This window comes from Peromyscus maniculatus, chromosome 7, assembly GCF_049852395.1.
Source record: "Peromyscus maniculatus bairdii isolate BWxNUB_F1_BW_parent chromosome 7, HU_Pman_BW_mat_3.1, whole genome shotgun sequence".
Classification (NCBI taxonomy): domain Eukaryota; kingdom Metazoa; phylum Chordata; class Mammalia; order Rodentia; family Cricetidae; genus Peromyscus; species Peromyscus maniculatus.
This window is the reverse complement of record NC_134858.1, coordinates 102,053,068-102,068,378: the sequence shown is the minus strand read 5'-3', so window position 1 is coordinate 102,068,378 and position 15,311 is coordinate 102,053,068. Positions and strand designations below refer to the sequence as shown.

The 15,311-nt window shown below is 39.7% G+C and overlaps 1 protein-coding gene across 5 annotated transcripts in view; it reads left to right on the top strand.

The window, feature by feature from the left end:
* Dnajc13 (DnaJ heat shock protein family (Hsp40) member C13) overlaps window positions 1–15,311 on the top strand; it is a 118,038-nt gene that overhangs the window by 64,342 nt on the left and 38,385 nt on the right. For all 5 annotated transcript variants that reach the window (XR_013052916.1, XM_006983611.4, XM_016002167.3 and 2 more), the window contains 10 exons: window positions 9–168; window positions 1,611–1,673; window positions 2,350–2,451; window positions 4,208–4,312; window positions 5,361–5,563; window positions 6,644–6,728; window positions 9,703–9,857; window positions 10,353–10,398; window positions 12,674–12,828; window positions 14,319–14,520. Coding sequence is in view for 4 of the 5 variants with exons in the window: in XM_006983611.4 (XP_006983673.1) it covers window positions 9–168; window positions 1,611–1,673; window positions 2,350–2,451; window positions 4,208–4,312; window positions 5,361–5,563; window positions 6,644–6,728; window positions 9,703–9,857; window positions 10,353–10,398; window positions 12,674–12,828; window positions 14,319–14,520 (1,276 nt within the window). In the remaining variant the exon portion in view is untranslated. The remainder of the gene's footprint in view (window positions 1–8; window positions 169–1,610; window positions 1,674–2,349; window positions 2,452–4,207; window positions 4,313–5,360; window positions 5,564–6,643; window positions 6,729–9,702; window positions 9,858–10,352; window positions 10,399–12,673; window positions 12,829–14,318; window positions 14,521–15,311) is intronic.

Below are 15,311 nucleotides of genomic sequence, written 5' to 3'. Positions count from 1 at the left end.
AAATCTAGGTATGAATTTTTCAATGAGCTCTACCATCGCTTCCTGCTCACTCCAAAAGTAAACATGAAGTGTTTGTGTTTACAAGCTCTTGCTATCGTTTATGGCAGATGCCATGAAGAAATAGGGCCCTTCACAGATACAAGATACATCATTGGGATGTTAGAAAGGGTAAGGACACCATGAGGGAAGACTGCTGTTGGGTAGTGTCAAAACTAGCTTGATCACATCGTCACAGTAACTTTCTGCATGAGGTTTTCTTTAATATCTGTTATACTTACTAAGTTTAAGTAGGAGGCATAGGAAAATAGCAAATGAATTCAAATTTGTCCATGCCAGTTTGTCTGTGCTGGTTTTTTTTTTTTTTTCCCTCAGCTTTTGATTTTGAGCAGATTTGGTGGCTTACTTGCCAACTTGAAGTATGATGAGATCATCAGGTGTATAAAAGAAATAGTAACTTCTAGACTTATGTGTATCTTTGGATTTTCATTTTAGAAACATAAATGCTTCTGACATGTTAAATTTTAAAGTGTGATGACAGTGAAGTTACTTAGAAGACCAGGAGATAAGTCAGCATGTATTTTATTTTATGTGATTTACATTGACACTTGAGCCTGCACTGTTAATTTGCTCCTTAGACAGTGGGCTTGACTGTGATCTGTTTGATGCAGAGTATGTCCTCTCTCTTTAATTATTTAAATATTAACAAGCTGCATGGAAGAGACTGTCCTACCAATTCTCAGAACAGCCATCCATGCTTGTTCCAGTTGTGAGCTCTGAGCCATTGCTCTGCGGGAAAGTTCATGAGGCAAGCAGCACAGCTAGCAGAACCCTGTTGCTTCCTATTAACTGAGCAACAGCAGTGAGTCCTTTGTTCTTTTAGTGGGTGGTGCAGAGAGCATTAGGATCTTTTCTAAGTGGCCTAGGCTGCCTGCAGGGTCAATGTATAGCTCTGGCTGGCTTTGAACTTGCGATCCTTTTGTCTCAGCTTCCCAAATGCTAGGATTAGAACATGTACCACCATGCCTGCTTTGCAGTCCAGAATCCTAACTGCTATTCCAGAGAACTGGAGGGTGTAGAACACACCGTTTGTGTTTTAAACAAATACGTTTTTTCCTTCTCACTTATGTTCATTTTAATGAAACACCAAACTTTTCCAAGTCAAAGGATTTCATTTACTTCACTTTTTATGTCCCTTAAAAGCTATTATATTAGTCTCTATAAGGACTCAAGAATATCTTCCATTTTAGGAAATTAAATAAGTTCTTTAACATTGCATACAGTGTAAAACACTGAGGAAATACAGTAATTGGCAGGCAGATACCTGTAATTGTCTCTTTAATGTTTCAAAGATGACTTTTTTGGGGAAGGGAGAGTTTCGAGACAGGGTTTCTCTCTGTGTAGCTTTGGAACCTTTCCTGGATCTCACTCTGTAGACCAGGCTGGTCTCGAACTCAGAGATCTGCCTGGCTCTGCCTCCTGAGTGCTGGGGTTAAAGGTGTGTGCCACCACCGCACGGCCAAAGATGATATTTTTTTTCTGAGTTGATTTTTGTGAAGCTGTCTCAGGGATGTTTTATCCACTGTTGACTAAATTGTTGTTTATTTTATTAGTGCACTGATAAACTTGAACGGGATCGGCTGATCCTCTTCCTGAACAAGCTGATCCTTAATAAGGTACAGTCTTCTGTATAAATACACTGTCATTCCAAGTTATGTGCCCAAGCACAGCTAACCTGTTAGTCAAATCATCCAGAGATGGCTGTTTTCTTCTTTAGATGAAAAAACTGAGGGTTTCAGGTATATAGAGGAGAAGGTTTTTGCCTGTTTTCCTGCATATCCTGCCCTGGTGCTCCAGGTGCTAAATGAAGCCTCTTCCTTTCCATTACAGAAACAGACTGGAGGTGCTGGAGGGTGTGACTCAGAGGTAGAGCACTTGCTGAGTGTGTGTGCAGCACCACACAAATTTCAACATTAAAGAATTGTTTAATGTAATATTTTATTTCTGGTTATTGAATCACTTGTTTATTGATCAGCAGGATAGTTGTAGGGCTAGAGTTTATCATGCTGCTTTGTTTTTCTTGGGGGAGAGTGTGCTTACTCAGACCATGATCTCTTTATAGTATAATTTTACCCTTTTAACCCTACAGATACTAAGTAAGTAGAGTTGCATGCCAGACACTTCTAAAGAAACTCCTTGTGTGTGTGTGTGTGTGTGTGTGTGTGTGTGTGTGTGTGTGTGTGTGTGTGTGTGCGCCCGCGCATGCGCGCGCTCGCCCTAGAGAGTGTGCTGGGTTACAGCACTATTGATGAGAAAGGCTTTAGATTGTGCAAAAATGTTTTCTTGTTTCAGAAAAACGTTAAGGATCTCATGGACTCAAATGGCATTAGAATTCTTGTGGACTTGCTGACTCTTGCACATCTTCACGTGAGCCGAGCAACAGTCCCTCTGCAAGTATGTTTGCTTTCTAGCTCCTGCACGCTCTGTGTTCTTTGGATACAATTTCAGAATCACAGGAGTCGCTGAAGTCTGCATGTGGGTTCATGTACATGGCTGGTGAAACATTTCTCCAGTAATGACAGTAGTGCCAATGCAGGGAGATGAATGCATGCCAAAAGGAGTCGTTACCACCAGAGTCAGTTATTTCCTCATACCATTTGTCTTTTAGGGTCAAGTAACTGTCTCTCTAATGTGGCTTGTTTTTGATGCAGTGTGACCTTTCATTTGATTTCACTGGATATGTAACTAGAACATTCAGCATTGACAAACACCAAGAACATGTTTTGCCCTAAGGCCACTGGGGGCACTATTCAAATCGTCATACAACAAGACAAAGCCACCAGGCCTTCCCTGGTGCTTGATTCAAAGAGAGATCTGGATTTTAGCTTATTTGACGTTTTGTGTTTTTAAATACAATTTTTTTTAAAAAAATTCTGGTTCAAGATGTTTTAATTATGACAAAAAGCCTTTTAAATATTTTAGAATGGGTCATTTTCTGGTTTTAGGTATGAAAGATAATCACAATGCTTATTGTGTACCATTGCAGTGTACCGGGTACTGTTCTGGAGAACATTTACACGCTAAACCCCTCAGTGGCCCTGTGTGGTGGTTTCCATCATTGCCCCATTTGCAGCACAAACTGAGGAGCAGAGAGCTAAATAAGCACGTGCCACTGTTCTCTGTAACCTGGCTCAGAACCAGGTTAGCTGCAGGAAGCTTGTGCTCTTAGCCATTCTGCTGAATTTACAGTTTGACTCTAACTGAAAGCTGATGATTACAGGACTATTTAGAAACCACGGTATACCAAAACTTACTAACATAAAAACTCTTATCTTCCCAAAACATTAAGAAAAATGTAAGAACTATCTGTGTTGCTAAGAGAGAAAATTATAACAAATCTAGTTTTTCTAATCTTAATTAGCTTTGTCTGTGATTCTCGAAGTTGGCAGCCGCCTAAGCCCAAAATAGTTCATGCTGCTCTGCCCCCACTTAGGCGTCTTATATTTATAGTCAAAAAGGAAGTGGCATATAGATGATAGAGTACAGAGAGTTGACTGCTGCCCACTCTGCCCTCCTTGAACATGTTTGGGCAGTTGGATGCCTGTGGCTGACTAAAGCTGAGACTCAGCTGTTCCAGGAGTCGATTAGGAAATGGTTCCTTTGCTAGCTTATGGCTCACTATGTACAGAGAGGTCTTCTTCAGGCAGAACCTAAGTTGTTCAACAGCAGCAGCCGCTGCAGCAGCTCAAGGCCAGACCTCATTCATTTTAACATTGTGGGAAGGATGGAAAAATACTTAACCTGCTGAAGCCAGGACTGGCCAGGACTGGCATTTTGATCTAGCTGCTTACTGAAGCCCTGTTCCCCCCCCCCAAAACTTGAATATGTTGAATATCATGGTTTCAGGTTAATAATATTTTATGTAATTATTTACATTTACTGAAACTTTAGTGCCATGAGAATTTACCAATGACTACAGGGAATATAAATATCCTTAAATTAGACAGATGAGTTAATTTAGGAAATTATTTATATATATGTATTAACAAAGAAATACCTTTCTTTGGTTGTTCCTTAGGCATTTAATCCTTTTCTGAAAGAATTTAAAAGAAAAAAACTTCAGACCAAAATTTGGTACTGAATAAGTTGTTTATGGCTTCTGCCCCTTAGATTTCTGCCTTGGAAATAACTGAAATCTCTTTTAACATAGAGCAATGTGATTGAAGCGTCTCCAGACATGAAGAGAGAGAGTGAGAAGGAGTGGTATTTTGGCAATGCAGACAAAGAAAGGAGTGGTCCGTATGGATTTCACGAGGTGTGTGCTGTGTAGGAACTTCTTGTCATCTCTGCTTTGTTGACAGTTCTTAGTGGTCGAGTCTTCCAGACTCTACCATGTAGCCTGGCCTTGACAGATGCTGACAGCACAGATGTGCAGCAGCATGCCTGGCGGGTCTTTGCCATCTGTCTTATGCCCTCTTTTTTAGTACTCATATTGATGTGCAGTATTTTTTTAAGATACTGTTTTTATGTGTGTATATGTGTGTGTCTGTAAATGGATGCCACCTGTGTGCAGGTGCCCAAGCAGGCCTGAATCCCAGAGCTGAAGAGATCTGTGGTCATGAGATACCTAATATGGGTGCTGGGAACTGAATTCAGGTCCTTTGGCGAAACAGTCAGTGCTCTTATCTTCAGAGCTGTCTCTCTAGCCCCTAGAAATTCAGTGTCTTTGAACTGATTACTGTATTTAGCACCAGTAGTCATACAACTCCATTTCCTCCTAAAGCGTTAGGTGACTTGAGGTTCTAGAGATGTACCTATGTTACAAAATCATGGTTCACATCTTACAAGCCTCTTGTTACAGGAATGTCACTTACAAGGTAGCATTGATTTTTTTTCAATGAATTTTTATATAGTAACTATTACTATTCTAATTGTATATCATCTAATGCTTCACATAGTATGATCATTGAATAGTACATGCTCATTCTAGGAGCCAAGAGCATCCCCTTTACCACAGTGTTTGGTCCTATCCTCAACCTCTCAGTCTCAGTCAGAATGAGGGGCCAAGCCTTCTCCTATATTATTTGGTTTCTGTCCATTTTGTTTATCATTTGTGCACCTTCCAATGTTCTGCATACTCTTTTATTTGCCAAATAAATGGTTATTCTTACACTATTGGTCAAATTTGGGTTCCTGAAATGCTGTTGGCAAGATCTTGTGTATTCATAGTATATTTGCCATGCTGAAACATCACTGTCTCATAGTGGGTTTTTGTTTCTTATGTATTGTACTGATATAGAAAACATTGGCAAACATTTCATTTGATTTTGTGTTTGTAATAATGATGCCTTCAATCAATTAAGATGCAAGAATTATGGGCCAAAGGAATGTTGAATGCAAAAACCAGATGTTGGGCTCAAGGCATGGATGGATGGCGACCTCTCCAGGCAATACCTCAGCTTAAGTGGTGCCTGTTAGCCAGTGGGCAGGCTGTTCTGAATGAAACTGACCTTGCTACCTTAATACTGAACATGTTGATCACAATGTGTGGATATTTTCCAAGCAGGTACAATCTCATTGATGTTTTCATGACTAGAAGGGACTCTCAGATATCCTGATCTCTCCATTGTGTAGATATGTTTTCTGTAATGTTAAAGGATTACTCGGGCAATTTAAAACAAGGATGTCCTCTATGTGGCTTGGGATAGTGCTTCTTTGACCTTTAAACTTTTTGAAATAGTTATAAAGAAATAATTTGCAAGTTATATTCATGTGGTAACTGAAAACAACCTTTTCTGAGGGATTTCAAATAATCTTAACATAATTGATATTTATCAGCTGTACTCTAGCACTCGTAACAATCATAATATTTACATGGATTAGATAGGAATGTTTGGAAATAGATATCTATAGCCCATGTCAGTACTGAGTGCCAGCTCCTGATCTGCCGGGCTAGCCAGGCCTGCTGTTGAAGATGGAATGATTGACAGCCCACAGCTCACCTGATAGGACCATTACAGGCAAGGATTTGCTTCCTATAACAATCACATTTGTAACCTTTACCTGGAATATTTCAGTCTTCATAAAATATTTGCACACACATCATTTTGTTTTTATGCTTTTGTAAAGATAACCTGATAGAAATGACTTAAAAAACCACATATCTTGTAACACTCTGTGCTCATCTCATAGTTCTCTTTAAAAAAATCAGGTTAAACTCTAAACCATACAGGTCGAATTTAGAAATAGTAATGCATTCATTAAGGCTGTATTTGAAAAGTACTGACCATCATGAAACTAAGGTTCAGTTTATTTGACAGAGCTTGATATAAGGCCTTTGGGGGGGACTATCCACAGACAGTGTGTTAGACAACACAAAGTTTAATCAATTAAATAATAAATAAGAGTCTTTGGCTCTTCTAGGGTACTGTTTTTCAAGGAAATCTTATGGAAGGAAATGAAGTCATATTAAACAGCCAGTAGATTTAAACCAAATACCTAATCATGTTCCCAGCTGTATGAGAGCTTAGTCTTCATTTACAAAAGAGGAAGGTAACTTGCTTCATGCCTAGTAGAATGTCATATGCTCTGAACATACAGATTCCAATCAATCTACTCAGTGTTGACCTTAGAAACTATTTTCTAGGGATCAGGACAATGCCATCATTCGTCCTTTGCCCAGAGTGAAACGACTGCTGTCAGACAGCACCTGCCTTCCCCACGTCATCCAGGTGGGTCACTTCTGGTCACCACGCCAGACAGTCTTTTAGAGATTATTTTATTGTACTGTAAGCCCTCGTCTTTATTTCATTATAACCCATTCCGTTTTCATAAAGCTGAACCCCAAGTTACATTTGCTTCATATATCCTTTTTTTAAGATTTATTTTTATATATATGATGTTTTGTTTTCGTGTATATCTGTATACTGTGTGCATGCCTGGTTCCCTGGGGGCCAGAAGAGTAGATATCAGGTCCCCTGGAATTGGAGGTACAGCTGGTTGTGATCAGCTTGTAGGTACTGGAAACCAAATCCAGGTCCCCTACGAGAGCAGTCTGTGCTCTTAACTGCTGAACCATCTCTAGCCATAGTTCTACATTTAGTTGTTAATCTGAATGTACTGGGGAAGATTGGATATCCAGGAACCTAAATGTGTGATATCTTCAGATTCCAGAATCATTCAAAAGGGATTTTATTTATAATCCATTCTTCAAAATCCCATCACTGTGGGAACTGCAAAGGTGCGCTCCTTTGTACTACAGATTGGTGTGGGGCACAAAGGTACACTGGCAGCCTACAGATAAGGGCACACTCATTTCTCTAACAGGTAACAGCAGACTCACTAGCATTCTCGGGGTTTGACTGTTTTCGGGTGAGGGTTTTATGGATAGCAACCACTTCAAAGATAGATTTGGATACTTAAGGGTATATTAAAATTTCTTTTCTTTTTCTGCATTATGCTGTTCTTTTGCAATTTATAATATAACTGAGACTAGCAATAAATCCAAATAAGTAGGTTCCAGAGATTTTAGGTAAACTTCTTCCTGTGTATTTATTATTCTGTCCTCCTAACTATGCATTCATTATTCCATTAACTCTACATAGACCTTATGATCTGTGATCATTTTTGTCGTTTTAATTGAGAGTGACAGTTTATATGTTTTATATATATGGTTTTTCTTACCATGGACATTTCTGTTCATACCCTTAAGTGAAAGTACACTGTAAGTTGTTTTTTAAACTGTTATCAGCTAATCCCAGAAGATTAAGTGGCTATGTATCTGAGGTGATACCAAAAGAAAGGAGTTTTTGTTTGTTGGATCCTGTCAACATGAAGATAAAGTACTCAGAAAATCATCTCCCAAACCTTCTCCCAAGGTTTCTAATACTGAAAAGAAAAAAATAAATGCAAGCAGCATTAAATTTGGGATTAGGAAGGGATGGTTGAAAAATGTTTAAGAAATGTCTGTATAGAATGAAACTTGGTCAGTGAAGGGTTTCTATTTTAACTAATCAAAACTTCTGGTAATATCTGAAGAAAAGGAAAAGAAGTTTTTTGATAAATTTAGCCTGTCCCCCCAAGACATGTTCCCACCCAGAACTCACTATGTAAATCTGGCTGTCCCTGAACTCACAGAGATCATCCTGCCTCTGCCTACTGAGTACTGAGATTAAAGGTGTGGGCCACCATGCCCTGCTAAATTTAGCTTCTTTTAATAAACACATCCTTCTGTATGTTTTATACTGGGTTCAGAATATTTCTTTGTAAGTAATTTTCACTTATTTTCCTCGTAGGAGCCCTTGCTCTGGCTGGAACACAAGTAGCTTAAGCAGTTTTCCAAGCACCCACCATGTTGTGCTTAGAAAGGGATTCCTGTGTTTACTTGACGTAGGATGGTCACTGGTTTGACCATCTACAGCTTAAGAATTTTTAGAGTGGTATAGTGCACAGTGAATAGATGTCCTATGTTTTCTTGCACAGTGACAACTTGAAATACTTTGTTTGATACTGTGAGGCAAAACTCAAGATCTGCTATTTCCCAGTACCTAATCTCAAACTATAGCTGCCCTTAACATTTGAGAAAAATCCTACATGACTTTTCTTGACTTTTCCTTCCTAAAACTTGCCATAGCATGGAACATTGCAATTGCCTTGTTGAACAGATAGGACATGAGGCAGGAGAAACTTAAGACACCAACTTAAAAGAGAAACAGTTCTTCTTTCTCACACCTAAATCTAGACTATTGGTCTGTCACATGGAGATAACGCTTATTACACCCTGCATTGTATGCTTGTTTCATTTTTACTAGTAGTAATTGACCCCAGATTTGGGATTCTTTTGTTTGTTTGTTTGTTTATTTGTTTGTTTTTTGAGACAGGGTTTCTCTGTGTAGCTTTGTGCCTTTCCTGGATCTTGCTCTGTAGACCAGGCTGGCCTCGAACTCATGGAGATCTGCCTGGCTCTGCCTCCCAAGTGCTGGGATTAAAGGCGTGTGCCACCACCGCCCGGCTTTGGGATTCTTTGGAAGCAAATATTTAATGAAAATTGAAATACCACCTTTATTATGTAAGTCATAAGTAAAACTTACTAAATTGGCTTAGCATGCATTTGTTCAGAGCAGCTCTACTCGGGTCTTTATTAGCCTAGATGCAGTCAGTGACCTGCGGTGTCCCTCAGTGTTCTAGAGCCGTGGTCTCTCAGAGCTTTGGGGTTGTTGCAGCCTCTGGGTTACACTTCTAGCCCTGCTTTTCAGTGCCATTTCACTAGGGGCTGGTTTTTGTTCTGCTCTACAACTAAGTAGCCTTCAGGTGTTTTTCATATCAGCTTAACTGAAACTAATGCAACACAGACACATGCACGTGTGTTAACCCACACATTTGCCCTCATACTCGAACATATGCAGGTAGACAACACATGCCTGTGCACACACTCTTGTGTGTGTGTGTGCATCAGAGATGCTGTCACAAGCAACTTACCAGTAACAACATAACAAAACTAGCTTTGGACACATTTGGGCCTTTATCTGATCTCATTTTTTTTTTTTTAATCAGTTCTCAACAGTGTCTTACTATCTGCATTAAATGTAGAATGAACCTTTTTAAAGTTGGTTTGAGTCTGGTACAACTTTATTGAGTCCCATGGATGTAGAAATTATAGCTTCAGTTTAACTCCTCAAACAAAACGTTTTTTATTTACTTTTTCAGCTACTACTGACCTTTGACCCTATCCTTGTTGAGAAGGTTGCTATCTTATTACACCACATTATGCAAGATAATCCACAGTTACCTCGCCTCTATCTCAGTGGAGTGTTTTTCTTTATCATGATGTATACAGGTTCCAACGTGCTTCCCATTGCTCGGTAAGAACATGGAAAACACCTGTCTTAAATTACCTGTTATATGTGACACACTTAACGGGAACTTTTTTATAAAACCTCATTGCTTTTTTTCATTATAATAGTTATCTAAATGTCTAAACATTTGGAAAGTAGAAAAGAAGGTGGGAACTCAGAATTGTGGCAGTTTACCAGAATTAGTATTTGAAATTTATTTTATTATATGTATACATATATTTAATATAAATGCATTTATCCTATACATGCAGTTTTATATTTTGCTGCCTTAATGAATATTTCTATATTACTATGTAGCCTTAATATAACCGTACTTCAAAATCTTTATAACACATTTCAGGTCTTTCCTTAAAGTAATTTGGGAATATGGATTTATGAGTTGCCCTTTTAACTTCTTTTTTAACCTTTTTAAAATTCATTAATGGTCCAGTCTTTAAAAACATAAAGTCACTAAAACCTAATCAGTTTCTCTATCTGAAAGACACTTTATTTTTCTTCTAGGTTTTTGAAATATACACATACCAAGCAGGCTTTCAAGTCTGAGGAGGTAAGCACATTCCCTGCCTGCACACAGACACTGAGGGGGCTCTCTCAGCACTCTCAGATAGCTTTAGGAGCGTGTGCTCACAAGGCTGGAGTACTTGACGGCAGGAGCACTTACAGTTCATTCACATTCTCTGCAGTACCTGCACCTAAAAAGGTGAAGCAGAGTTTTTATATCAAAGTATTGCCCATTATGCCTACATTGAAATCACAACTATGAGTTATTCCTTGATAGCTTTTAGTATGTTACCCTCTTCAATTAAGAGTTAGATTAGCAGTTTTTATAGAGATGTTATTGTAATCTGAAATCTCTTAAGGTTCATTAAGACTGGAGCTGTACTTGTGTTCAGATCCCAAGGCAGAAGAGATGGCAGGTTTCCTTTTTGAGACTACACTGTTTTCACATGTTCTCGCCCTTACATTAAGGAAAATTGAGAGCCGAAAAAAAGATCACATTTAGGAGGCCCATCAACCTGAAGTTTTATTACCTGTCAAGTATTTTACAAAGAGACTTTAATGTCAGAAAGTTACCAGCAGGTGTTTCAAATTTGTTAGGCTCTTGCTAGAGCATTTAATTTTTTGTTACCCGAAGCAGACCACTGGTTAAGACGTGACGATTGCTGCACCACTTTGACAGTAGTGAAGACTTCGTAGAGGAGCCACTGCAGCCCTAAGAGTGCCTGGCACTATTGAAGGGAAACGTGGTGGTGGCGGCATCTCATACGTTACGAGTAGAAAGTGTCTCTAGTGATGCTTAATACAGTATTCGGTTTTTTTTTGGGGGGGGGCATCCTTTCTCTTTTACTTCTGTGCGTCAGTATATGGGTAATTTATTTAAAAAAAAAAAAAAAAAAGCAAAGCTGGGCAAGAGGGTTTTGTGTGCATGCGCTTTCCTGTGTACCTGTGTGGAGCCTGAGGTCAACTTGAGATGTTTGTCTAACCTCTCACTGAACCTGAAATCCGATGTTTCACCTGGGCTGGCTCATCAGTGAGCTCTGTCATCTCCCTCCATCCCAGTGCTGGGTTACAGCTCCTGCTGCCGCTCAGCTCCAATGTGGGTTCTGGGGGTCCAGATCCATCTTCCTGCTTGTGTTGAAAGCACTTTACCCTCTCAGATCCCTCCAGGACCCGAAAACTAATATTCTAGAAATTATTCTCCCTAACTATTTTAAATAATTACAGCAAAATTGTGTATGTAGGAAGTCCCAAATAATACAACACTAGGAAGCAGAACAGCAGACTTTCACCCAGCAGTGTAACAAGTACATTTATCACTATTGTTGGCAAATATCTGAAAATCTCGCTTTTGAATTTGTGTTTGATCCCTAGTACTGTCCTAGAAAAGAACAACTTGTTACTTACCGAGGTGGAAGGCAGAGAGGCATTTGCCTTCTTTAGGACCAGATTTCAATCCTAAGAGAAATGAGTTTAAAAATGTGGCATGTTAAATTGTGAGCCAGATTTGGACTTCTCGATCCAGTTAGTTGTAATTACTTGAGATGAAATCTGCCCTCTTAAGTTCTATGCACATTTCATGAGAGCAGCCTCTTTAAGATCTCGATTTAAGGACTAGTGAGATGGCTCAGCAGGTAAGGTGCTTGCTACCAGACCTGGAGGTCTGAATTGAGTCTCCAGGACCTACCTACATGGTGGAAGGTGAGAGCCTATTTCTGTAAGTTATTCTCTGACCTTCATGCCCTGGCAGTGGACAAAGACACACATAGACACACACAGAGAGAGAGAGAGAGACAGACAGACACTAATTTTCAAAGGAGCTAGACTTACTGGATTTGAAAACAGTAGGAATGGGTAGCAACTGCATTGACTGGTATAGACAAGGTAGGTGATATATGTCTTTATGCATCTTCCTTGTTACCATCATTGTTACTCACGGCCACAGGCTCATTATCCTTAGCCCTGTGTGGTGGTGCAGGTGACCCCTAAGAAAGTTAAGACTGCTGCTGCAAGGCCAGTGGCGCGCTTCTGCCTTTGCCTTCACATTTCACTGCATTCCTCTGACCCCCTGCAGCTCAGCAGTGGTTTGTTCCAGGTTGGTTGGTTGGTTGGTTTTGAGGCAAGGTCTCTACATAACCCTGGCTGTCTGGCCTTGAACTCACAGAAATCCACCTTCCTCAGTGCAAGAGTGCTGGGATTAAAGGGGTGCCTCACCACATTTGGCCTGGTGCTCTTTTCTTGAAATGCTCTAATAATTTATTTATCAAAGATGTTAAAGGTGATTTTATTGTTTCTAACTATACTTTGTCCATTTTTTTTTTAAGACTAAAGGACAGGATATTTTTCAGAGAAGTATACTTGGACATATCCTACCTGAAGCAATGGTGTGCTACCTAGAGAATTATGAACCCGAGAAGTTTTCTGAGATTTTCCTAGGTGAATTTGACACTCCGGAAGCAATCTGGAGCAGCGAGATGAGGTGAATAAGTTCTGGCTGTGTTTATGCTTGGAATGTTTGCTGCTGATCACCTGACTTGATTTCCATTCATTGCAAGAAGCATTCTTACTAGTTTTTGTATGTTCCACATTAACTGATAGGTTTTGTCAAGGACTGAAGCTTCTATTCTGATAGGAATTTATAAATGACTGTTAATATAGCTTTAAGAGTAAAAGAGTGTGACCTGTTGTCACTAATGGCAATGCAATCAATACACAACTGGATTCTTGGCAGTAGGCCTCGACTCCACAAACTGTGCCCATATAGAATGAGTCAGACTAAAGATGCCCACAGGAATTTTGATGAGTATTTCCCAGCTATCTTAGTTAGGTTTTATTACTGTGAAGAGGCACCATGACCACGGCAACACTTACAAAGGAAAACATTTAATTGGGGCTAGCTTACAGTTTCAGAGGTTTAGTCCATTATTGTCGTGGCAGGAAGCATGGCAGTGTGCTGGCAGACATAGTGCTGGAGAAGGATCTGAGAGTTCCACATCTTGATCCGCAGGCAACAGAAGGAGACTGTGCCACCCTGGGCATAGTTTAAGCATGTGAGACCTCAAAGCCCGCCTCCAAAGTGACACACTTCCTCCAACAAGGCCACACTTCCTAATAATGCCACTCCCTATGGGCCTATGGAGGCTGTTTTCCTTTCAAACCACCACCCTAGCCAACAGGTTTTGACATTACAAGGAAAGGTATGCCATGGGAGAAGCCTGTGGAAACAAACACATGGCAGGATACACTATATACCTCACCTGTCTGTGGATGTTCATAGGTCTAGGGTGATGGCTGCCTCTGTGAAGTCCTCAGCTCTCTCAGCTGCATATTTGGTCTTTGAGTAACTCAGTTCTCAGGCCAACTTTAGATTCTCCATGCCACCTATTTATTATCATTGATTTCTGGGGTAGGTTGACCTTTAGGCTTGTTTTATGCTGGCCACCATATTTAATGGTGACATTCTGTGTGTCAGTCATATTTTTGTTGGAAAAATATGTAGGGATATAGATAAATTAGAAGTAATTTGTGTATAATATTTTTCTTTTTAAATTGTCTTGAGTTCCTCTCTCTGAAAGATTTTTCTTACCACATTTAGTTCTGCTTACCTTAGGGCCAGATAAAACTAATACCCTGTAATGAGCTTCTTTGGCAGTAGCAAGCCTTAGTGCCTGGCTGTCCTACTACCTGATATACATGCAGACACCATCTGCCTTTGTAATGGCTGGGTTTTTAGTAGAAATGACTGAGTGGATTGGTGTTCGTCTTTGGTCTTTATTATCAAGTATTATATATAGGTTAATTTCTCCTGAGTATTTACACGGTATGATTAAAATACCCAATAACATTTAATCAAGCTTTATAATTGAGTAGTTCTGAAGAGTTATGTAATTTTCTTGCATGATTACCTATGTTTCTCTTTAAGTAAACTAATCCTTCAGAATGCCTGAACGGAAGCTTCTGTGATTGTAGGCGCCTCATGATAGAGAAGATTGCTGCCCATCTTGCTGACTTCACACCTCGCCTGCAGAGCAATACGAGAGCACTTTATCAATATTGTCCCATCCCAGTTATCAATTATCCACAGCTAGAAAATGAACTATTTTGTAATATTTATTACCTCAAACAACTTTGTGATACACTCCGGTTTCCAGATTGGCCAATTAAAGACCCAGTAAGTTCAGTTTGTTCCTTCTTCTGAAATATTTCTTTACACTGTGTGAATATATGTTGCTGTGATTGGTTTAATAACGAAGCTGACTGGCCAATAGCTGGACAGGATAAGGTTGCGGAGAGAGCCAAACAGAGAATGCTGGGAAGAAGAAGGGGGAGTGAGAAGAGTCACCAGGAGACACGGAGCAAGACATGCTGGAGGACATGTAAAGCCACGAGCCACGAGCCACGTGGCAGCACATAGATTAATAGAAATGGGTTAATTTAAGTTGTAAGAGCTAATTAATAATAAGCCTGAGCTATCAGCCAAGCATTTATAAATAATACTAAGACTCTAAGTGGTTATTCAAGAGCAGCTGCAGACAGAAACTTCCACTTACAAATGGCGACCCATGTTTGGCACTAGGTGAAACTAGGTGTTTATCATTATTCTTTACCAAACCAATAAATAATCAGGAGTCAGATGTCAGGGTAAGAACCTGAAAGAACAGAGAAGCAAAGGAGCAGCCACCAATGACTTCCTACCTCTTCTGTTCCTCCAAAAGGGCTGAGATCTTCTCTCAGCCCCACCTTATTACTTTGTCTCCCATCTGTCCACAGTCCTCCAAACCTCTGTGATTAATTTTGGTGAGCTAGTGGCTAGCTCCACTTTCTGGCTCAAAGCAAGCTTTATTTTCAGAGTGAAATCACAATATTACACAACACTTTCTTAAACTGCAAAAGCAATTTCTAAACATTTGAGGATTCTTTTCTTCCTGTGATAAGAAGGATAGTAGCCTCTTTAGGTATTCA